This window comes from Genypterus blacodes, unplaced genomic scaffold (assembly GCF_046128005.1).
Source record: "Genypterus blacodes isolate CSIRO-AG114 ecotype Tasmania unplaced genomic scaffold, CSIRO-AGI_Gbla_v1 ptg000111l_1, whole genome shotgun sequence".
NCBI lineage: Eukaryota > Metazoa > Chordata > Actinopteri > Ophidiiformes > Ophidiidae > Genypterus > Genypterus blacodes.
In genome coordinates, this window is record NW_027466915.1 from 145,308 (window position 1) to 163,369 (window position 18,062).

The 18,062-nt window shown below is 47.7% G+C and overlaps 3 protein-coding genes across 3 annotated transcripts; 1 reads left to right on the forward strand and 2 right to left on the reverse strand.

Annotated features, from left to right (window-relative positions):
* Window positions 1-118: 118 nt before the first annotated feature.
* mcf2b (MCF.2 cell line derived transforming sequence b) lies at window positions 119-10,179 on the reverse strand. The gene is made up of 26 exons (XM_076161325.1): window positions 10,129-10,179; window positions 8,691-8,825; window positions 8,404-8,520; window positions 8,129-8,278; window positions 7,904-8,028; window positions 7,686-7,800; window positions 7,448-7,567; window positions 6,955-7,146; window positions 6,327-6,518; window positions 6,063-6,243; window positions 5,742-5,830; window positions 5,118-5,218; window positions 4,957-5,023; window positions 4,454-4,569; window positions 4,299-4,368; window positions 4,077-4,169; window positions 3,869-3,961; window positions 3,205-3,330; window positions 2,894-3,109; window positions 2,688-2,780; window positions 2,478-2,556; window positions 2,250-2,283; window positions 791-963; window positions 593-708; window positions 332-444; window positions 119-233 (listed from the first exon to the last, which is right to left on the reverse strand). Exons 1-26 carry the CDS (start codon window positions 10,177-10,179, stop codon window positions 152-154), a joined length of 3,039 nt encoding a protein of 1,012 aa, XP_076017440.1. The 3' UTR covers window positions 119-151.
* A 2,600-nt stretch (window positions 10,180-12,779) lies between these two features.
* dnaaf4 (dynein axonemal assembly factor 4) lies at window positions 12,780-14,018 on the reverse strand. The gene has a single exon (XM_076161164.1). It carries the CDS (start codon window positions 14,016-14,018, stop codon window positions 12,780-12,782), a length of 1,239 nt encoding a protein of 412 aa, XP_076017279.1.
* Window positions 14,019-14,667: 649 nt separating this feature from the next.
* Window positions 14,668-17,443, forward strand: znrd2 (zinc ribbon domain containing 2). Its single transcript, XM_076161423.1, has 4 exons — window positions 14,668-14,749; window positions 15,209-15,360; window positions 15,455-15,539; window positions 15,862-17,443. Exons 1-4 carry the CDS (start codon window positions 14,734-14,736, stop codon window positions 16,335-16,337), a joined length of 729 nt encoding a protein of 242 aa, XP_076017538.1. The 5' UTR covers window positions 14,668-14,733; the 3' UTR covers window positions 16,338-17,443.
* Window positions 17,444-18,062: the final 619 nt, after the last annotated feature.

An 18,062-nucleotide genomic window follows, 5' to 3' on the forward strand; every position in this document is an offset into this window, starting at 1 on the left:
GAAGGTGAAGAGAGTGAAAGCGTGTGGTGGATGCTGTGCTTCTTCACCAGGAGTCTGAGAAGAGTCACACGCCTCTGTTTGGTCGTTTGGTTTGGAGGTGAGTAATGAAGAAAACGCACATCCGTCACCTCTCCTCTGTTCTGATTGTTTCTCAGCAGGTCTCCCCCAGAATCCTGTGCAGGTCCTCAGGCAGGACGCGGCCTTGTTCACTGCGACTGATGTTCTTCACCATCCTGATTTACACACACACACACACACGTTTAAGGTGACGTCTCTGAATATGAGGAGAAGTTTGTGCATTATAATTTTGCTTATAATGTTTTTGTTTTACCACATTCCTGATGAATCCTCATGCAGCAGCTGGATGACGTCGCCACAGTTGAAGATGATGTCATCAGTGCTGGCCATGCTACTCTCCACCATGACCCTGTACCTGCCCGCCACCTGGCACCGAAGGGTAACAGATGACAGATTTAGAGTCGCCTTGTGTAGTTCAGGCTAAATTATGTGACAACAATATCAAATGCCGTGAAAGTGCAACAATAATGAGTTTTTGTCAACTAATGTAGCTTGTTTATATACAAAGTCTCACCAGGGGGGCGGGCTGATCGTCCTCATCTGAGTCTGATAGGTTGGACAGGTCTGTAGCTCCGCCCCAATCCTCCAGGCCCTCACAGATCGCCACAGAGTGGGCGGGGGTAGGCCAACCTGTAAAGGACAGACAGCTGAGACAACTAATGTCTATAGGGGTGCGTGCATACGTGTGTGTGTTTGTGTGCGTTTGACTCACTGCGTCTGGGTGAGTGAACCACCGGGTCTGAGAGGGCGGGGCTGGTGCGCTGCGACTCCTCCCCTCGCAGCCCGTGGGAGTGGCTTATCGCAGATGAGCTGTGAGGAACATTGAAACACGCTGAGCAGCCCCCCACCGACGCGCCGCCCCACGACACACACACCTCTGATGCACTGAACAGCATCACCGAGGAAACGAGACACGACCACGACCAACGTACAAAGACGAGAACAAACAACGACAACAACAACAACAACATCCAAACGTGTCACAAAACGAGCTCGTTCACATTCTGTACATTACTACAGCATTCCACTCAGATCACCGTCATATATTTCAGCGTCGATTCCAGAGAAAGTTTGACATTTAAGCGAATAACAGGTCGCTGCAATATATGACAATATGACGACATCGCCACAGAAAATTGCAAAATGTGTTTCAGCTGCTTTAATTAGTAGATGAGTGGATATCTGACCTCCATATATTTATTTTGGTTCATTCCTTCTTTGCAATTAATGTTTTACGCAATACTCCATCCTGCCCATCTATTATATAAAGCAGAAGTACTGATTGGGTACTATTCAATGCTCAAACCATCCAACACATCACACAGGTGACAAACATTCACAGTGCTTCATTCTTCATCAGGCAGTCAGTGAACGCACCACGAGACACTTTAGCTGCGTTTGATTTCACATTTACAGCTTATTTAACTAAGCGGAATGTCCACAGACAGAAGTGTTTGATTGAATTAAGGAGGTAAGTAAACACATTTGGCTTGTTCTGCCTTGGTGGAGGTATTTAATTGTAACAGTTTTGTGCGCAGTTGTGCGTCGTGGCGCTCAGCAGATTCAGCCATTCATTCATCAGACGTATTTGTAACATGCTGACATGCTGTGAGTCACACGACAAAACCTTCACACACACACACACACAATATAGCAGCATCCTGGAGAACAACATCCATTGTCTACTAAGAAGAACACGACAGAGAGCTGAGAGGAAGCTTTCGTCAAGGAGTTCAATCAGATTCGTTTGGATTATTTTACCCTTGGCAGTAAAAATGTGCAAATGTAGAAGCTGGCAGCCGTCTGGGTGTGAGACAGGAGAGGAGCAAGCGGTCACCAGGTGGAGAGACTGAGCTGCATGGAGACGACACCATCTGGGACGGCTTTGTGCTTGTCACTGTCATCTGTTCTGTTTGTCACACACTTCAGGTGATCATGAGTGCTTGTTCTCTAAGGTGCAGCTTCACACACACACACACACACACACATACACGCGCACCAATTCAGAAACATGATAATCACAAGGATTTGTTGCTAAAGATGAAGACGGGTTGACATTTGGGTCAACGTATCAGACGACTGTGTGTGTGTGTGTGTGTGAGTTTCTGAACTGATGCTGAGTTCCCATATACACCAGGAGATCACACAGAGGGTCATGCAGGGAGAATCACCTGTCAGAGAGAGGAGCGTCTGATAGAGACTCATCTGAAGAGGAGGAAGAGGACGAGGACGAGACAACAGACTGGATCATTCAACCTTCTACTTGTGTGGGGAATTAAAATGTACGTATTTTGCAGTGTCCCTTCAAACAGATGGATTTTAACAGAATATATATATCACACATCAAACACAACAAAGTAGGAAACTAACTAATCATCACAAATAACATGAATAGAAACCTTGATGAGCTTTCTGCTGGTTGGTGAGAATTTTACGAATCTCTGTCAGCCAAGACACCTTCACCTCCATTGTGGGGGCCTAAACACACACACACACACACACACACACACACGCACAGAGCAGAGAGTAAAGAGGAGGGGGGGTCCAGTCACTAGCTGAGACACTAGGCCATAGAAACGATAGAGAAATACCTCCATTGTTCTCCTCACCTGGACTATATACACCACCTCTCTGCCACTGTACCAGATTTCAAACTTCTTGGCGTCTCCTTTCACGTTCTCTGTGATTCCCACCGCGCTCATCTGCACACAGAGACGTCACAAAGCTAAAGGTTCCCTGGCGTGAATGAACTCTCCTATCTGTCAGTACAATGAGCGTGTGTGTGTGCGGAGGTTTTGAGGTGTGTATGTGTTACTCTGAGGCAGGTTTTGAAGCTGTAGAACGGCGTCCTCTCGTGCACGTCTTCGTCCCGCCGCTTGCAGAAGAGCAGCGCGTGGTCGTAGAGGAAGAGATGCCTCTGCATGGGTTTGAACCTGGCCAGCTCCTTCATGCGCACCGCCGCCCTCTTGTGGCTGATCCACACGCTGAAGCCGCCCTGCAGCACCACGCGGCCCAGCTTGCTCAGGTCACCCTAGGGAGCGCAAAAAGGCGGGCGTGTGAAAACGACAAACACAGATCGCATTCACTCACTGATGTCTCTCTCTCCCTCTCTCTCTCTGGTGTTACCTGGTATCCAGTGATGGCTATCTGATGCATGGAGTCGTTGACAGACTTCAGCAGCTCCAGCATGGACTCCAGCGCCTCCTGGAGTTCACAGCGGTACTGCTCCTGTGTGCAGTGCCTCAGCAGCTCCTGCACAAAGGGTCACAGGTACGGGTCAGCGCTCTTTAATCGCATCTCATCTCGTCTGCCTCGATGTCTGTCCCGCCGCTCGTGTGTCTATTTCAGTCTGCTGTCACTTTGTATGAATGTACCTGTTTCATATGACAGGCTAAGTGTATTTTCCATCTGAATCTCAGTGTGCCTGCGTTTCTCATTGGACAGCAGTCTGAGTTGCTCGACCCTCACTGCCACCGCCACATTATCCATTCATCAGTCTAGAGCCTATATGAAGCCATCTGTCTTACATAATGGATGGTAATTGTAGCATATCCAGTTTTACAGGAGGGAGACGGATTCAAGACCCCTACATATTAGTTTATGATGTGAACTCTAATGCTTATGATGGATTCTGAGCTACAACCACATGATAGATAGAAGAGATATGTAGAGAAATAAAGCAGAGACATTGGAACATCTTCAACATTCACGTCAGAAAAGGAAGCATTGGGACCTTCGAGTGTGTGAGCTGCATTTCTACAGGATAGCAACTGATTGGGATCTACACAACCTTGAGGAGCAGCTGGTACTTGGTGAGGCGTTGGACCGGTTTCAGGAGGTAAGAGTCCAGGCCCAGCTTGTGGTCCAGCTTCTTCTGGCACTCCTACAGGGAGGCACAAAGAGAGAGCCACGCGTTTTAGACCGATTCCGCTGCTTCGTTTCACCGGAAAACAATTCCTGATTCCTCTGTCCTAAAACACAGACACAAACCAAACTACCTGAAAGAAGGGCGAATCAGAGCACTGTCTCCATAGCAACTCAGAGCGAGGCTTGTTTTGGCAGTAGCGCTCGTACACCTGGAACTTCTCCTTCTGTCAACACATACAAACACACACAGACACGCTTGGATGCTAAACACCGCACGTCACTTTGGATAAAGTTAACACTTCCCCCCTCACTGCTCCCTAAATGCCCTGCCAAACCCTCCTCTTCTTTCTCACCCTTTGGAGGAAGCAGGCCCCCACCCTCTCCGGCGTCTCCAGGCAACGCTGCAGATCTCGAAGGAAGATCCTGGATAGAGAATCCAAGAAGGGAATGAAAGGGAAGTGTGTGACAGCTTGGGAGCTATGTGCGTGTGTGTGTGTGTGCGCCTTGCCTGCTATGAAACTGGTAAATCTCTGGCATGTTTCCAAACAGAACGTCCTTCTGGCTGCGAAGAGCTGAGGGAAGAAGATGGGAAATGGACGGGTCCTCCATTTCGGCCCTGTAACCCTGAGAAGAGGTGAGGAGAGGAGAGGAGAGGGGAGGGGAGGGGAGGCGAGGCGAGGAGAGAAGGGGAGAGGAGGGGAGGAGAGGAGAGGTGAGGAGAGGAGAAGAGAAGAAAGGGGAGGCGAGGCGAGGAGAGAAGGAGAGAGGAGAGGAGAGGGGGGGGGCGAGGGGAGGAGAGGAGAGAGGAGAGGAGAGGAGAGGAGAGGCATCATATAACCGTAATTATTTGACTCCAATTTCAGACTTCTTTCTCCGTCTGCCAATTGTTTACGTTGCTCTATTAGTTTAGAAGTGAACTCTAATGCTTGTGATGTTTTCTGAGCTACAATCTTACACACCGTAAACTCTCTGATCAAATAAAAAATCCACAAACTCTTTAAATTGCCTCACCAGCAGGACAGAGAGCAGCTCGTCCACATAGATCCTCTCTGTCGCTATCAGCTCCTTCATAATATGGCTGGAAAGAGTGAAAAGACAACAGGTGACAAACTTTGACTGCATAAGATCTGTGTCTGTATGGCCTCAGGGGTCAGAGGTCAAAGATGACATACCGTGTGACCTGCTCGGGATTGTCCTCTGCCTCGGAATCCGTGTCGGTGTTGGAGCCGTACAGACAGCTGCGGTTGCCTTGGTAATCGTGCATCACCTCAATCTAACAAAACACAAACTCATGACTAGAAATGCATTTCCTGAAGAAAACGCGCTGTGATTGCAATTGCTAAAAAGTTTTGCCGAATGCTGAAGGAGTGCCTGAAAGATTGAAGATTCAATTTCATGAAAGTCTGAGGGACCAGAAGGAGATTTTAATGTATTTTAATAGGGAATGGGTGAAAAACCTTTACAATTGGAAGCATTTTGACATTTTTCAGGCATTCAGGCTTCAATCTTTGAGGCACTTCAGCTAAATGTTCAGGGTTTGCAATCACAGCGCATTTTCTTCATTTCTTGTTTGACATATATTATCATCTTTATGTTTATATATTGGTTCTGGTTCTGGTCCATTACACCATCACCAAAAAGTAGATCTCCACCACCCTGTTCAGTAGTGTGTGTGTGTTCCAGGGACAATTTCAGGGAAGATCTAGAGGTAAATCACCAACATTTGTGTACACTCACTCTCCCTCCCCTCTCTTTCTCTCTCACTCTCTCTCTTTCACACACACACACTCACACACCTTGCGCTGGCTATTGTTCCTCCTTGAACCTCTCTTGCCAGGAAGCAGGTCAAAGGAGAACTTGGAGTTAAGGACGTTAAAGTCGACCCCTAAGGAGCAAATCACAAACACAGTGAAACACACACACACACACACACACAAACACACACACACACACACACACACATACACATACACATACACATACACACACACACACACAAACACTCTTGACAAACTAATGGATCTTTTGATTTTGTGTTGCCTCCACCCACTGAACCCTCAACATTAACCCCTTAAAGGACCAGCAGAAGGAGAGAGCGTTGTTTCTGAGGGTCGTACCATGTCTGGGGGAGAAGAGGGGTGACTTGCAGCGATATGACATTTGGTCGGGCTCCGGACGGGGGGCCACCAGCTGGATGGGTCGAACCTGGAGGTCAGCCAGCTTCCTTAGACACTGCTCTCTGTTCCGAATCATAGACTGGACACCATTCAGCTTCTCCGTTACCATGGAAATTTGTGACTGAACGGACAGAAGGCAGATGGTTAAGGAGACGAGCGGCGAGGCGGCGAGTCGGTGTTGACGGGCGGGTTACCTGTAGTTACCTGTAGCTGAGGGGTGAGTATGGCTTCAAACTCTAGGCTCAGAGTGTCTTGGCTGTTTTTCAGTGCAAATGGCGCCCTCTCCTGGTGATAGCCCAGGTACTGCAGGGACTCCTGAGCTCCCTCTCTGGTCTGGAATCTGTCCACCATCTGGCTGGCCAGCAGATACGCGCCCTCATCACACCACCGCAGGGCCTGCACACACACACAGAACACACTCCCTAGTCAAGTCTCAGGTCTCAATCATGAGCTGGGGTTTATGACTTCTGCCTCATTTGTCCTGACCTGGGACTTGACTTGGGATGTGTGTCTTACCTGTCCTGACTTAGGACTTGTGACTTGCCTGTCTTGACTTGTGAGTTCACTGTCTTGACTTAAGAATCAACTTGTGACTCAACTGCCCTGACTTGGGACTTGGCTCATGACTCATCTGTTCTGACTTGCCCCTCTTGACTTGACTTGACTTGGGAGTTGAAGTATGAATGATCAGTCCTGACTTGGAACCTAACTTGTGGCTCATCCCTCTCTAGACTAAGGACTTCAGTTGTGACTCACCAGTCCTGATTTGGGCCTGCTTGCCTCGTGACTTATTTGCATCTCTACTTTTAGTTCAGTATATATACGTATCTACCTCTTCGAGTCGGAGCAGCAGGTCTCGCCCACGAGTGAGCGAGGCCCGCTTGGTGCGCGTGGCAGAGGTGATGACATCACAGAGGTGTCGCAGCTCGTTGCAGCGCTGGATGATGAGCGCCAGGGCGTAATGATGGTTTGCCGCCAGCTGGTGGCCGTGCAGAATCAACATCTGAGCGCGACCCATCTCCTCCTGACACACACACAACAGCACATTTAGGCACTGCTCATACATTTAGTGTATATTTCCAGACCTCTCTGTGTGTATTCTGCTATTTTATATCACACTTGCACATGTGGAGCATTCATTAATTCATTTCCAGTCTCTCCTGGTGTGTGTAAGCTCTTTAATCTGCAGAAGCTGGTGACTCCCATAGATTTAGAGGATCTATTTTAGGATAAATGCAGCCCACAGATAACCAGAGACTCAATTCCGAACACTGAGTTCAGTGTGTGTTTGTTTGTGTGCGTGTGTGTGTGTGTGTGAGAGAGACCTCAGCACGTTCGTCCAGCATCTCCAGATCTTTCAGTAGCTGCTCTGTTTGAACCACTGTGTTTCCCACGGAAGCGATGTCCCTCTCCTGGGCAGAAAGCATCTCCAGTACCTCCTCCATCTACACACACACACACACACACACACACACACACAAAGAGAGCAAGAGAGAGAGAGAGTTAGTTATCACAGCTTATTCAAATGATAAGATAAGATAAGACAAAGACAAACAAACCCACCTGCTGGAAACTGATTTCATAGTGTAGCAGCTGGAGGTACTGCTGCAGCTTCAGGTGGTGTTTCTCAAAGAAGCCATCAAACGCCTCCTCCATGTCTCTGAGCTGGGCCAGGAGCCTAACACACCACGCAAAACAATGATTCAGTATGTTCACATCAACATATTTGCGTGTCTCTTCTCCTCCTATAAGCGATCAACACCACCCACAGGTGTAAATACCTGTGAACGGTGTCCATATGTGCTTGTATGTCTCTCTCCTCCTCTTCGTCTCTCTGACAGGCCTTTGCCGTGTCCAGGTTGGACAGCAGCAGCCGCCCTTCCTTCAGCACATTCCGAATATTGTCCTGAAGTGACCACAGGAAGAGTCGAGAGGTAATTAACACACTTTTACGCAGACACGGGAAAGAAGGGAGAGGCCGGGGGAAAGATGGAAGAAGTTTGAACCTTCATCTGCCTGTAGCGCTGTGTGTGCGAGTGCAACAGGAAGTCGATGGCGCCCGCCTCGTCTGGTAGCTCGCTTTCGGATAGCTCTGAGCCGAAGCTCTGCAGCAGCTGGGCGATCTCCTTCACCGTCACGGCGAAGGTCTCGATGGCCTTAAACACACACACAAACTATTTGTGAAATCTTAGCATTGCAACAACCCAACATTTTCATTTAGTGTGCAAGTTGAAGTGTGCAACTTAATATTCGTCAACAAACGCCTCCCTCCTCATTGTACCGTGCGGAGGACGATCCAGTCGCTATGGCAATACTCCACTTTCCCGGTGAAGTCGGATGTGAGGTGATGTTCATCGATGTAGCGCAGCAGGTCACCGACTGAACGCAACATCACCACCTACAAACACAAAACCTCAGATTTTGTGCATATAGTTCATAATGCAGAGCTGTTTACGTGCTTGAGTGACACATGTAGAGGACAGACAAGAGGACAGACAAGACGAGACAAGACGAGACAAGACGAAAACAAGACGAGACAAGCTACTGAACATGTCTCTGTCACCTTACCGGCATCTTTAACAGGAAGTCATCCTGGCTGAAGCGGAACCCCAGGTCGGTGCTTGAGGAGGGGCTGGGGGCGGAGTTTAGCAAGCTGGTGGGGCGGAGCACCAAGACCAAGTGCAGATTGCCCGGAAATGAGGTCTGGAAGATAAGTCGAGATTTTTAATTGTTAGATACACAGTTAAAGAGGAAAGTGGATGAGTTCGGGGGAGTTTGTCCTCCATCAGGTTCCTGTATGGGACAGAGGAGTTGAGGAGGAGAGGAGCTGAGAGGAGTCACATGCTCAGGTAGAAGTGTCGACGTGTGCCTGCTTTTAGTCCTGAAGTCCACTGAAGCTTAACACAGCATCAGCGTCAGTCAGGGTCCATCAGTTCATCCCTCCTCTGCTCTCCTCAGCACTTTTCCCTTCTCTTTTCTCCTCACTTCTCTCCTTCATTGACAACTGCTTCCCCTCATCACACACTAATCACTATCAATCCCCTCAAAACCACAGCTCACCTCAAGCTAGATGCAACAGTGAACTAAAGGAGATATGGACAGTAAAGGTATTTGTTCTTTACTTGTTTATTGTAATGTATAGTCCACTAGATCCATCTGAAGGCTGTTGCTATAAGTATCTAATAAAATGGAACACATTGTACTTGCTTCCCATTGTTATTTGGGTTTCAAACAGTCAAACAAAATCTGTATTTAAAGTTGAAGCTGTGTTTAGGACAGCTGACCTTTCCTCTGTTAGAGGTGAGGATGCTCTCAGCTCCACAGACGCCTCACTAACTTTCACAGTCCAGACATGTCATGGTTTTCTATTGATTTCTTGCCTCCAGAGGCTGCTGAGCACACATCAAACACACACTGGACCTCCTCTCTTACACAGGCCTGTGTAAATAAAACACACCAGGGAGGAAGAACACGTCAGCCAATCTAACCTTGATATGTGTTCATGTAGAAGCTGCACATCACAAAATGACTGAGTCACATTTGTATCCTTTCGTGGAACCAAAGTGCCTTTGGTTTGGCAGGAGCACGAGTGTGTTACCAAACACATTCTCACTGCTACATTAGAACTTCAACACACTCACACAGTTAACGTGGACTGTTAAGGCTGAGTCTCGCCGTTTTGCACCTGCAGTTACAGCCCACACACACACACACACACACACGCACCTGCACACATTTGTCATTGGCCTGCCCTGTTCCCCCCTCACACACACACACATCCCAGTCTCTTATTACCCCACTGCACTGGAATCAAACCAGTAACCGAGAGGAATAAGCACAACATGACACAGTTTGCCCGTAAAGCAGAGGCACGCAGCCCAGCCTCGGTGTCGCAGCAGCGGGCTGAGCTGCGCGTCTCTCCCCTCCTGGCTCGGCTCCTCTCTCTGCTGCAGTCCCCCTCACCGCCCCGTCCGAAGCCTCCCGCCTCCCGCCTCCCCCAGCTTACCGCGGCCCGGCGCAGACGGGGGAACCCCCGCGGCGGGTTGGACTCGGCCATGGGGCTGTCGGCGTCTGTCTCTCCTCCCTCTCGCTCGCTCTCTCTCTCCGCCGTTTCTTCCCGTTACCCCGGGAAGTCTGCAGCGGGACGTGGCGTCGGGAGCGAGCAGCCGCAGCGATGGCAGCAGGCACGGTAACCTCCACTGCAGTGACCGGGCGGACCGAGCGGAGGGGAGCGGCGCATTGAGTGAGCAGCACCTCCGCAGCAGCAGCAGGAGCAGGAGCAGGAGCAGGACGGGCTGCTTCACCTAGCTGACGTCAACGCTACAGAAGTTCACCGTCCCACAAATGCACTGCAAACTGTTCATTATTGGACAGAAAAAACACTTAAAGGTGATTTTGTCTGGCGTTTGACGGGGATTGTTTACATTTATACAACAGATAAAGGAGATATTTTACTGTAGTAATCAATATGTTAAAATATTTTTATTTTATAATTATTCACTGTGATTTTGAGTCATTTTTAACCGTCGATTACATGTTATATTGTGTTTGTTACAAATCAAACATTTCAACCAATTATTTCCCTCTAACTTCACTTCATTCGGAAAGTCTTTCTGAAAATAATTGAACTTTTAACCATTTGTTGTTCAATTTGAAATCCGGTTAATAATGACGCAAGCACGCACGCACGCACGCACGCACACAAACACACACACACACACACACAGAGGGACAGAGAGAGGAGGGGTGGGATTGAGCGCAATGAAGAAAAAAAACAATTCCTATAAATTCCGCTAGATGTCGCTTGACGCTCAAGACGAAGTTTAGCTGAGTGAGCTGTTTCCCTTTGAAGGTAACAACAGGGACGTCTCCTGCACATCACTCTGCTGCCATTACGGTCAAAAAGAAAGAAACAAACAGATCATATATTTAGTTAAGGTCTAGTTATGCTCATTTCAGTTGTCACATATTTGAGAGCTCTCATCATCTCTCCGCTCCTCATATTTCTTTTCTTATGGTTCCCGCCTTTGCCGTCACTCCCAAAGCGACACACACGTGGTGATATAGTGTTTTGGCCTTAAACCCAGTGATTTCACTCCACTGGCCCTGAATAAAGACCTGCCTGCAGACGCCAGCATGTGGAGGAAAGCTTTCTGCACAACGTCACACTAATCCAGTCAAACCTTACAGTCACCGTAATAGATCCTGATAGATCTTAACACAGTGTAAAGGAACAAGGTCATATTTCAAACACAATATAATAGAATATGTTGGAAAAAGATACACAGGCTCTGTTTATCATCGTTTGTCAGTTTCAAGCCAGTAACCAGTAAGGCTCTGCTGTTCCTAATGAACACTGAGCTGCATTACACAGATGACTTTATTACACGGGAGCAGTCAGTTCATTTCCAGTGGTATAATACAGTTATTAGTCTGTCTGAAGGGCATGAAGTCAGTTTCTATGGCAGCTCAATGAATTTGAGACAGACACACGATACACACTCATGGCTGGATCCTTTGTGCTGAAGAACCAGGATGCCGGACAGCAGCTTTGGAGTTAACTTTGTGGTTTATAAGCCCGACGAGATTCCTCACGTCGATCAGCGTAGAGTTACATTGTTGACAGTGAGCTTCAAATGCAAGCAGGTGTGAGAGCGGCAAAGTGGTGACAGAGCGTCTGAAGAAACACTTTCAAATGTTTGCCGGCATCTGAAGCGTTTGTAGTTAAGTTAAACTCAGGTGTAATGATTTCCGACAAGTATGATCTCCAGGGTAAGACGAGTAAAGAAATGTATAATTGATTATTTCCCGTCTGTTCATTAATATTTTAATTATCTATTGTGCAGTCAGAGGTTTGAGGTTACTCGGTGTAACTGTCCGTGGTGCTGAATCAGACATGACCGCACACACACACACACACACACACACACACACACACACACACACACAGCAGTTTAGATGAGACGTCTCTGTCTGTCCAAGACGTCACAGGTCTCCTCAGTCTACAGTCTAAGCCATATTTGTACAGTGGATTTGGTTTCATGCTTGATCAAACAAAATGTGTGTTCACCTGAGCTTCAGACTGAAGCGGATTGAGTTTCTGCTTCATGTAAGAAGAGGAAGTTTAATCTGTAAATGAATTATGAGACACAGGTAATGCACAAATCCACCAAACTGAATAAGCAGATAACCTTTAACATCTTAAACTGAAAAATGTGATAATAGTTACAAACAAAAAGTCCCAGCAGCGACGCCGTCTGGACTCACGGTAATGATGTCACCTCACAACCTAACACTAACGATGTCATCCAAACTAACAGATGCACAACAATGGATTTGCATGTGTACATTATACTCAATTATACTTTCTGAAACATATACTGTAGACCCAATGAAATACTAATCACAGAACTTATCTTTGGCTCTTACAGTCAACAGAAGACACAAAACTATGTAATGTCGCATTCAATCAGTGTAGTTTGCTTTCCTCAGATACATCAGATGTTCTGCTAGATCATCAAACTCCTGTGGGTTGTCGTGGCAACATAACAGACACAGACGGTGGGATAATACGGCATGTTTACATAAATGTTCAGGTCGGTATCTGTCTCTCATATCCACATATGGAGTCACAGAGCCATGGAGCTGAGGCTTCTCTCACTGCTGGTCTTGCTCGGTGGCTGAACCTTGGATGATGGCCTTTATTCTTTGCATATCTGCCTGCAGGGCTTCATTGCTAGCATCAATCTTCAGAGCAGCTTGGTAGTCTTGCAGCGCCTCTATATAGAGCTGCAGCTGGCAGAAGGCGGAGCCTCGGCGGACGTGTGCTCTGGCTCTGGCAGATGCGTTGGCAGCGACGGGTGGCGTCAGCAGATGGAGCGCCTGTGAGGAATCCTTGATGGCCTTGTGAAGGTTTCTTAACTTCAGATGACACGCGGCCCTGTTGGAGAACAGAGCGGGAAGCTTTGCGTTCAGCTTGATCGCCATGTTGTACGCGTTCACTGCACCCAGGTAGTCGCCGGCTGCAAAACATTTGTCCCCCTTCTCCTTGAGCCAGTCAGGATTCCTCTCCTCTTCCTTTAAGTCTGCCAGCTGGTCCATGTCTGCATCCACTGCCCGTCTGGCTTCAGCTTGTTTTTGGAGCCACTCTTCCTCCTCCTGGACTTTTGAATCCCTGAGGGCCGTTGGGAAAACTCGTGGGGTGAATGTGACCTGAATGTTCCCAGCAGCTCTTGGTGCAGGAACGTCCACGTGTCTTCTGTTGCTCTGTGTGTCCTTGCTGTCTCTTTGGTTATTATTACTTCCATTTACAGGCGGTTTCTTCTTTGCCTCCTGTTTCTCTGTATTGACTCTCTGACTTTGCTGTTTCTGTCTGGCCTCTTCCTTTGCTTTTTCTTTCTGCTTGAATTTCCAGGCTTCCAGTTCTGCCGATGCTTTGGCCTGTTCCTCCTCCTTTATTTTCTTAATACTGGCTCTCTCCTCCTTTTCCATCTTCATCATTGTTTTCAGTGCATATTTCTTTTCCGCTTCCCTTTTCTCTGCCTTGGATTCGGACAGAGCAGTAAGCTTCTCTGAGTATTGTGACAGCGCCTTCTCTCTGATCTGCTTCAGTCCCTCCTTGTCAGTGGTCGTTATCGTTAAACGTTCCCACATTTTGTCGATCCTCTTTGGCAAAGTGATAACTGCAACGCCATTTCCAATCTTTGCAGCACTTTTATCAGAATCCACAGGCTCCAATAGGAACGCTTCAAACAGAAAAGGGGGGAAATGGACCTTCAGGTATTCATCTGTACAAAGTATGTCCAGCTGCCTGAGCTTCACCCCTTTTAAAGGCACGTTTATATAAACAGTCGATTCTGTCTGTGTCCACGTGTAGTCTGTCACTATCAGAGGCATTTCCGGCTCGATATGTAAGATAATTATATCTGAACAAAATAAACCTTTACGACAAAAAAGTCTTCTTGTAGCGATCTGTAACACGAGAGAGCTGCTAATGACGTCACACGTTTAGTATGAGACCGTCGGAATTGCGCGAAGGAGATGCGAAGATTAAGTTGTTGTGATGAAGCGCTAACTTAACTTTCTGTGTTTATTAGTTACCCTGACAACCACAACACGCGCTGAACCGGAAAAAACATTCGCCCCAAGGGACAGTGCCCGGAAGTAAACCGCTAAGTTGCTTGGGGAATGTAGTAAAACAGAACAGAGCTATTAATATGCGTTTATTTTGACACAAGCGCTGTGAATTATAACCCGTATATAAATGTCAGTTGTCCTGTGAGTGTGTGGTAAAACGCCAGACCTAAAATAAATCATAAATGTGTCTTTGTTATTGAAAATTAAGCCGTGCCCTTTAACCCTGATGAGATATGATTAATAACCTTGTGATTAATAACAAACGAACATAAAACAGTTCAAACTATATAAGACAAACGTGGGTTCTTATCAGTTTTACGTTTCTGTGCCTGAACCCACGTCATGTTCACTTTCTCACCAGTAGAGGGCGGCAGTATTCTGTAAGCGTTTCCTTATCGACCAACGAAGAAGACGACGGTCCGTCTTGGACTTGGTGACGCAATCGCGCCCCGACGTGCAGCGCTGGAGCAGCAACATGGCTTTGAATGGAGGTTTGTCAACTTATGAGCTAACATGCTAACGATGACATCTGTCCCTCAAAGCGGCACGTTGACGCGGAATCACATTGTCGCGTGAACACTACAGTCTTAATGAGTTTTACCGCCATTTTACTTATTTCTCCGCCTGCCAATCTGTCGCCGTTGAGTTCACTGCACCGCTAGCTGTCATTAGCGCAGTTGGTCTGCTAGCCAGTTTGTCATCATTTGCCATCGAAAACACATTCAGTCACGTTTGAAGGATCACAAGATGTTAACATAAACGCTGTACCGTTTTGTAAGCGGCCCAAGTGGCTTCTAAAATGGCGGAAATATGTTTTGGTGATGTGAGGTTGTTGCTGCATGTGTATGTGTGCGCGAGGCTCAGAGTAAACGGCAACATGTCAGCTTTTTATGAGGAAATTAGATTAAATGTGGGGAATGACTAATTGATGAATCTGTTACCGACTGCAGATGACAAAGACTTTGATTGGGAGCCTCCGACAGATGCAGAGATGAAGGTGATCCAGGCCCGCCGGGAGCGACAGGACAAGATCAGCAAACTGATGGGGGACTACCTGCTCAAGGGCTACAAGATGCTGGGAGAGTGCTGCGATGTGTGCGGGGTGAGTGTCCACGGACGCTGAAACACACACACACTGATACATGGAGAGATCTGGTGTGTATGTAAAGGATGATGTTTGTTTGTTTGCGTTCCAGACTATTCTTCTCCAGGACAAACAACAGAAGCTTTACTGTGTTTCATGTCAGGAGCTTGACTCTGATGTGGACAAAGACAACCCAGGTACACACAACACACACCTGCAAGAAATGTGTTACATGTCATCTAATCGTGGCTGTGTTGGTCTTTATTCTACCATCTTTCCCCCATAACTTTATTCAGATGGTAAATTATCATTATTGCTGTCAGAAGTAAAAATGTCTTTTTTTGCCTGCAACCTTTTAGCTCTTATTCAACTAATTCGGCATCTGAGTTTTCAAGGAGAAGCTTCATTTGGATTTTAGCATTTGGTGCAGTGAAAATGTTGCTGTCAGTCTGTGGGAACAGGACTGAGAGCAACGCAGCGTCTGAATGAGGCTTTCAATTCCTTCCTCTCTCCTCTCAGCTCTGAACGCTCAGGCGGCCTTGTCCCAGGTGCGAGAGAGGCAGTTAGCAGCCCAGAACCCGGCAGCGTCCAACGTCCCCGAGCTGAACGGAGGAGGCCCCAGCACCAGCAACCAGGCCGGCACTGCTACTGCCGCTGCCGCTGCCGGAGCCCCCGGGTCAGTTCCGCAACCCCGACCGGAGCACTGCGAGGGCGCCGCGGCAGGAGGAAGAGGTCCGCTGCCTCCTCCTGCCGTCCCCGCGCCCTCGCCTCCCGCCCCCGCCGCAGCCATGATACCCGCCCGCCCCTCTGTCGCTCCACCGATCAGTAACGTCCTACCCGTGTTGGAAGAGGCTGAGGAAGCCATTCTAACCAAACTTCGCTGGGCCACCACCCAGCTACAGAGTTCCCCCTCTGTGGAGGCGAGTATCCAGCTGTGCAGCCTCATCTCCAGCTGTGCCACCTCGCTGCACAGCCTCAAGGAGCTCAGCCTGTAAGCACGTGGACTCGCTGGGACCAGTGATTAATGAGAACCTTGTTTCAACTTGCCTGTTTCTCGGCTCCGTGACTCCGGTCAGCAAAACCCTCTTTGACTGAATCCTGTGGTAGAGTTGATTGCAACATTGGGATTCCACTAAGAGGATTAAAATGTCAGTATCGAACAAGTTTCTCCCTACTTTAACTTGCCTGTGGTACTAATGGAAACATCACTGTACATGCTTTCATTAGTGCTTCAGGACAAACATTTAACACCTCTTTCTCCCCTCAGTAACTATAAAAATGAGTACTTTGGTCCAAACTCATCATCCTTGTGATTCAAGTAAGAGCTTCCCACTATTCAAACTCTAACAACAAGCCCCTCTGTAAACTGATTCTGGCATATTTCCCAATTTATTTGACTTCTGAATCATGTATACGACAGAAATCCTCAGCTTCTGAGCACTAAAATGGTTCCCCCCCGTCCCCCCCCCCCAACAGAACACAGCGCATGTTTGCTTCTCAATCTTGAACATGCCGTCTGAAGGACACGACAGCTCTCTGACGTGTCGCTTACACTCCCACGCTGATCAGGGTCCATTTGTTTTTGTTGTACCGCATTGCATTTTACTGAAACGTCGCATTGGCAGGATTTATTGAAGAGATTGTACAAGTGTTGCCATCTTTCTCTTACACTAGGAATAATTAGAGTTTATCAACACTGACGTGGCTCTGAAAACAGACCTGAGTTTCTGACTTCACCCTGCTTTTGTACTGCTGATCACTTTGGTGCGCGAATAGATAAATAGGTCCGTCTCTACCACTTGCTGTGATGATGCCAAGGTCGTTGCTGTGTTTAGGGCTGGTGTGAAGTCTTGGATGGTGTATGATAAAGGTATTGGCGGTCGGGTGACGGGGCAGGACGTCGCTCAGGTGTCTCACTCTGGTGCTTGGGGTCGTTACACACCCGCATGATTACTTTTTGGAGGAGGACTCGGCTGGTAAGAAGAGAAGGACCGGGGTGATGTATATAACGGACAGCTCTTCATATAGAAACAGCCAAATTCAACATTGTACACGGCGATCTGAGCTTCCTGATGTACCAGAATAAAGCGCTTTGCCTGTTTAGGAGTGCTGCTTTCTTCTTCTAACTGCCAACAGCGATGCCACAAATGTCCAGTCAGTAGAGTTTATGTCAACAATTAAAGGTTGCTTCCTTTTCTTTCAGATGTCACGAGTTTAAAATACTTTTATTTTGAGAGTTTTCCAGCCTTCCCCATGCCTCAGCCAGTTGTTCCTTATGTGTTGTGTAGGCATTTCCTTCCCTTCAGGCTGACCCAGCAGGCTCCTTCTCTGCTTAACTGGCTGCACCTGTTGTTTGTAAACAGTCGTCAGCTTCAAAGGACTTGAGTTTAAGCTGTCACTCAAGCTGCGTGTAACTTTTTCATACTTTCACCATTTTTTCAGGCCTTCACATTCAATCTTTCAGGCACTTCAGCATTTCTAGTTTCTAGTTGACACCAAATCCTTAAACCTATTGATAATGAGCTTGTTTAGGATGTTGTTCAGTCTCTGTAAATCTGCCACCATGTTGGAGCAAAGTGCAGCTCACATTCAGACGAAGTCCTGCTCTCCCTTTTCCCTGCATGCTGACGCTGCGCCCATTCAAAGGAGAGGAAACCGGACAAAGGCAGGAAAGCCCGACACAAATCTGATCCTTGGCCTGTGTGTGTCCGTCCAGATAC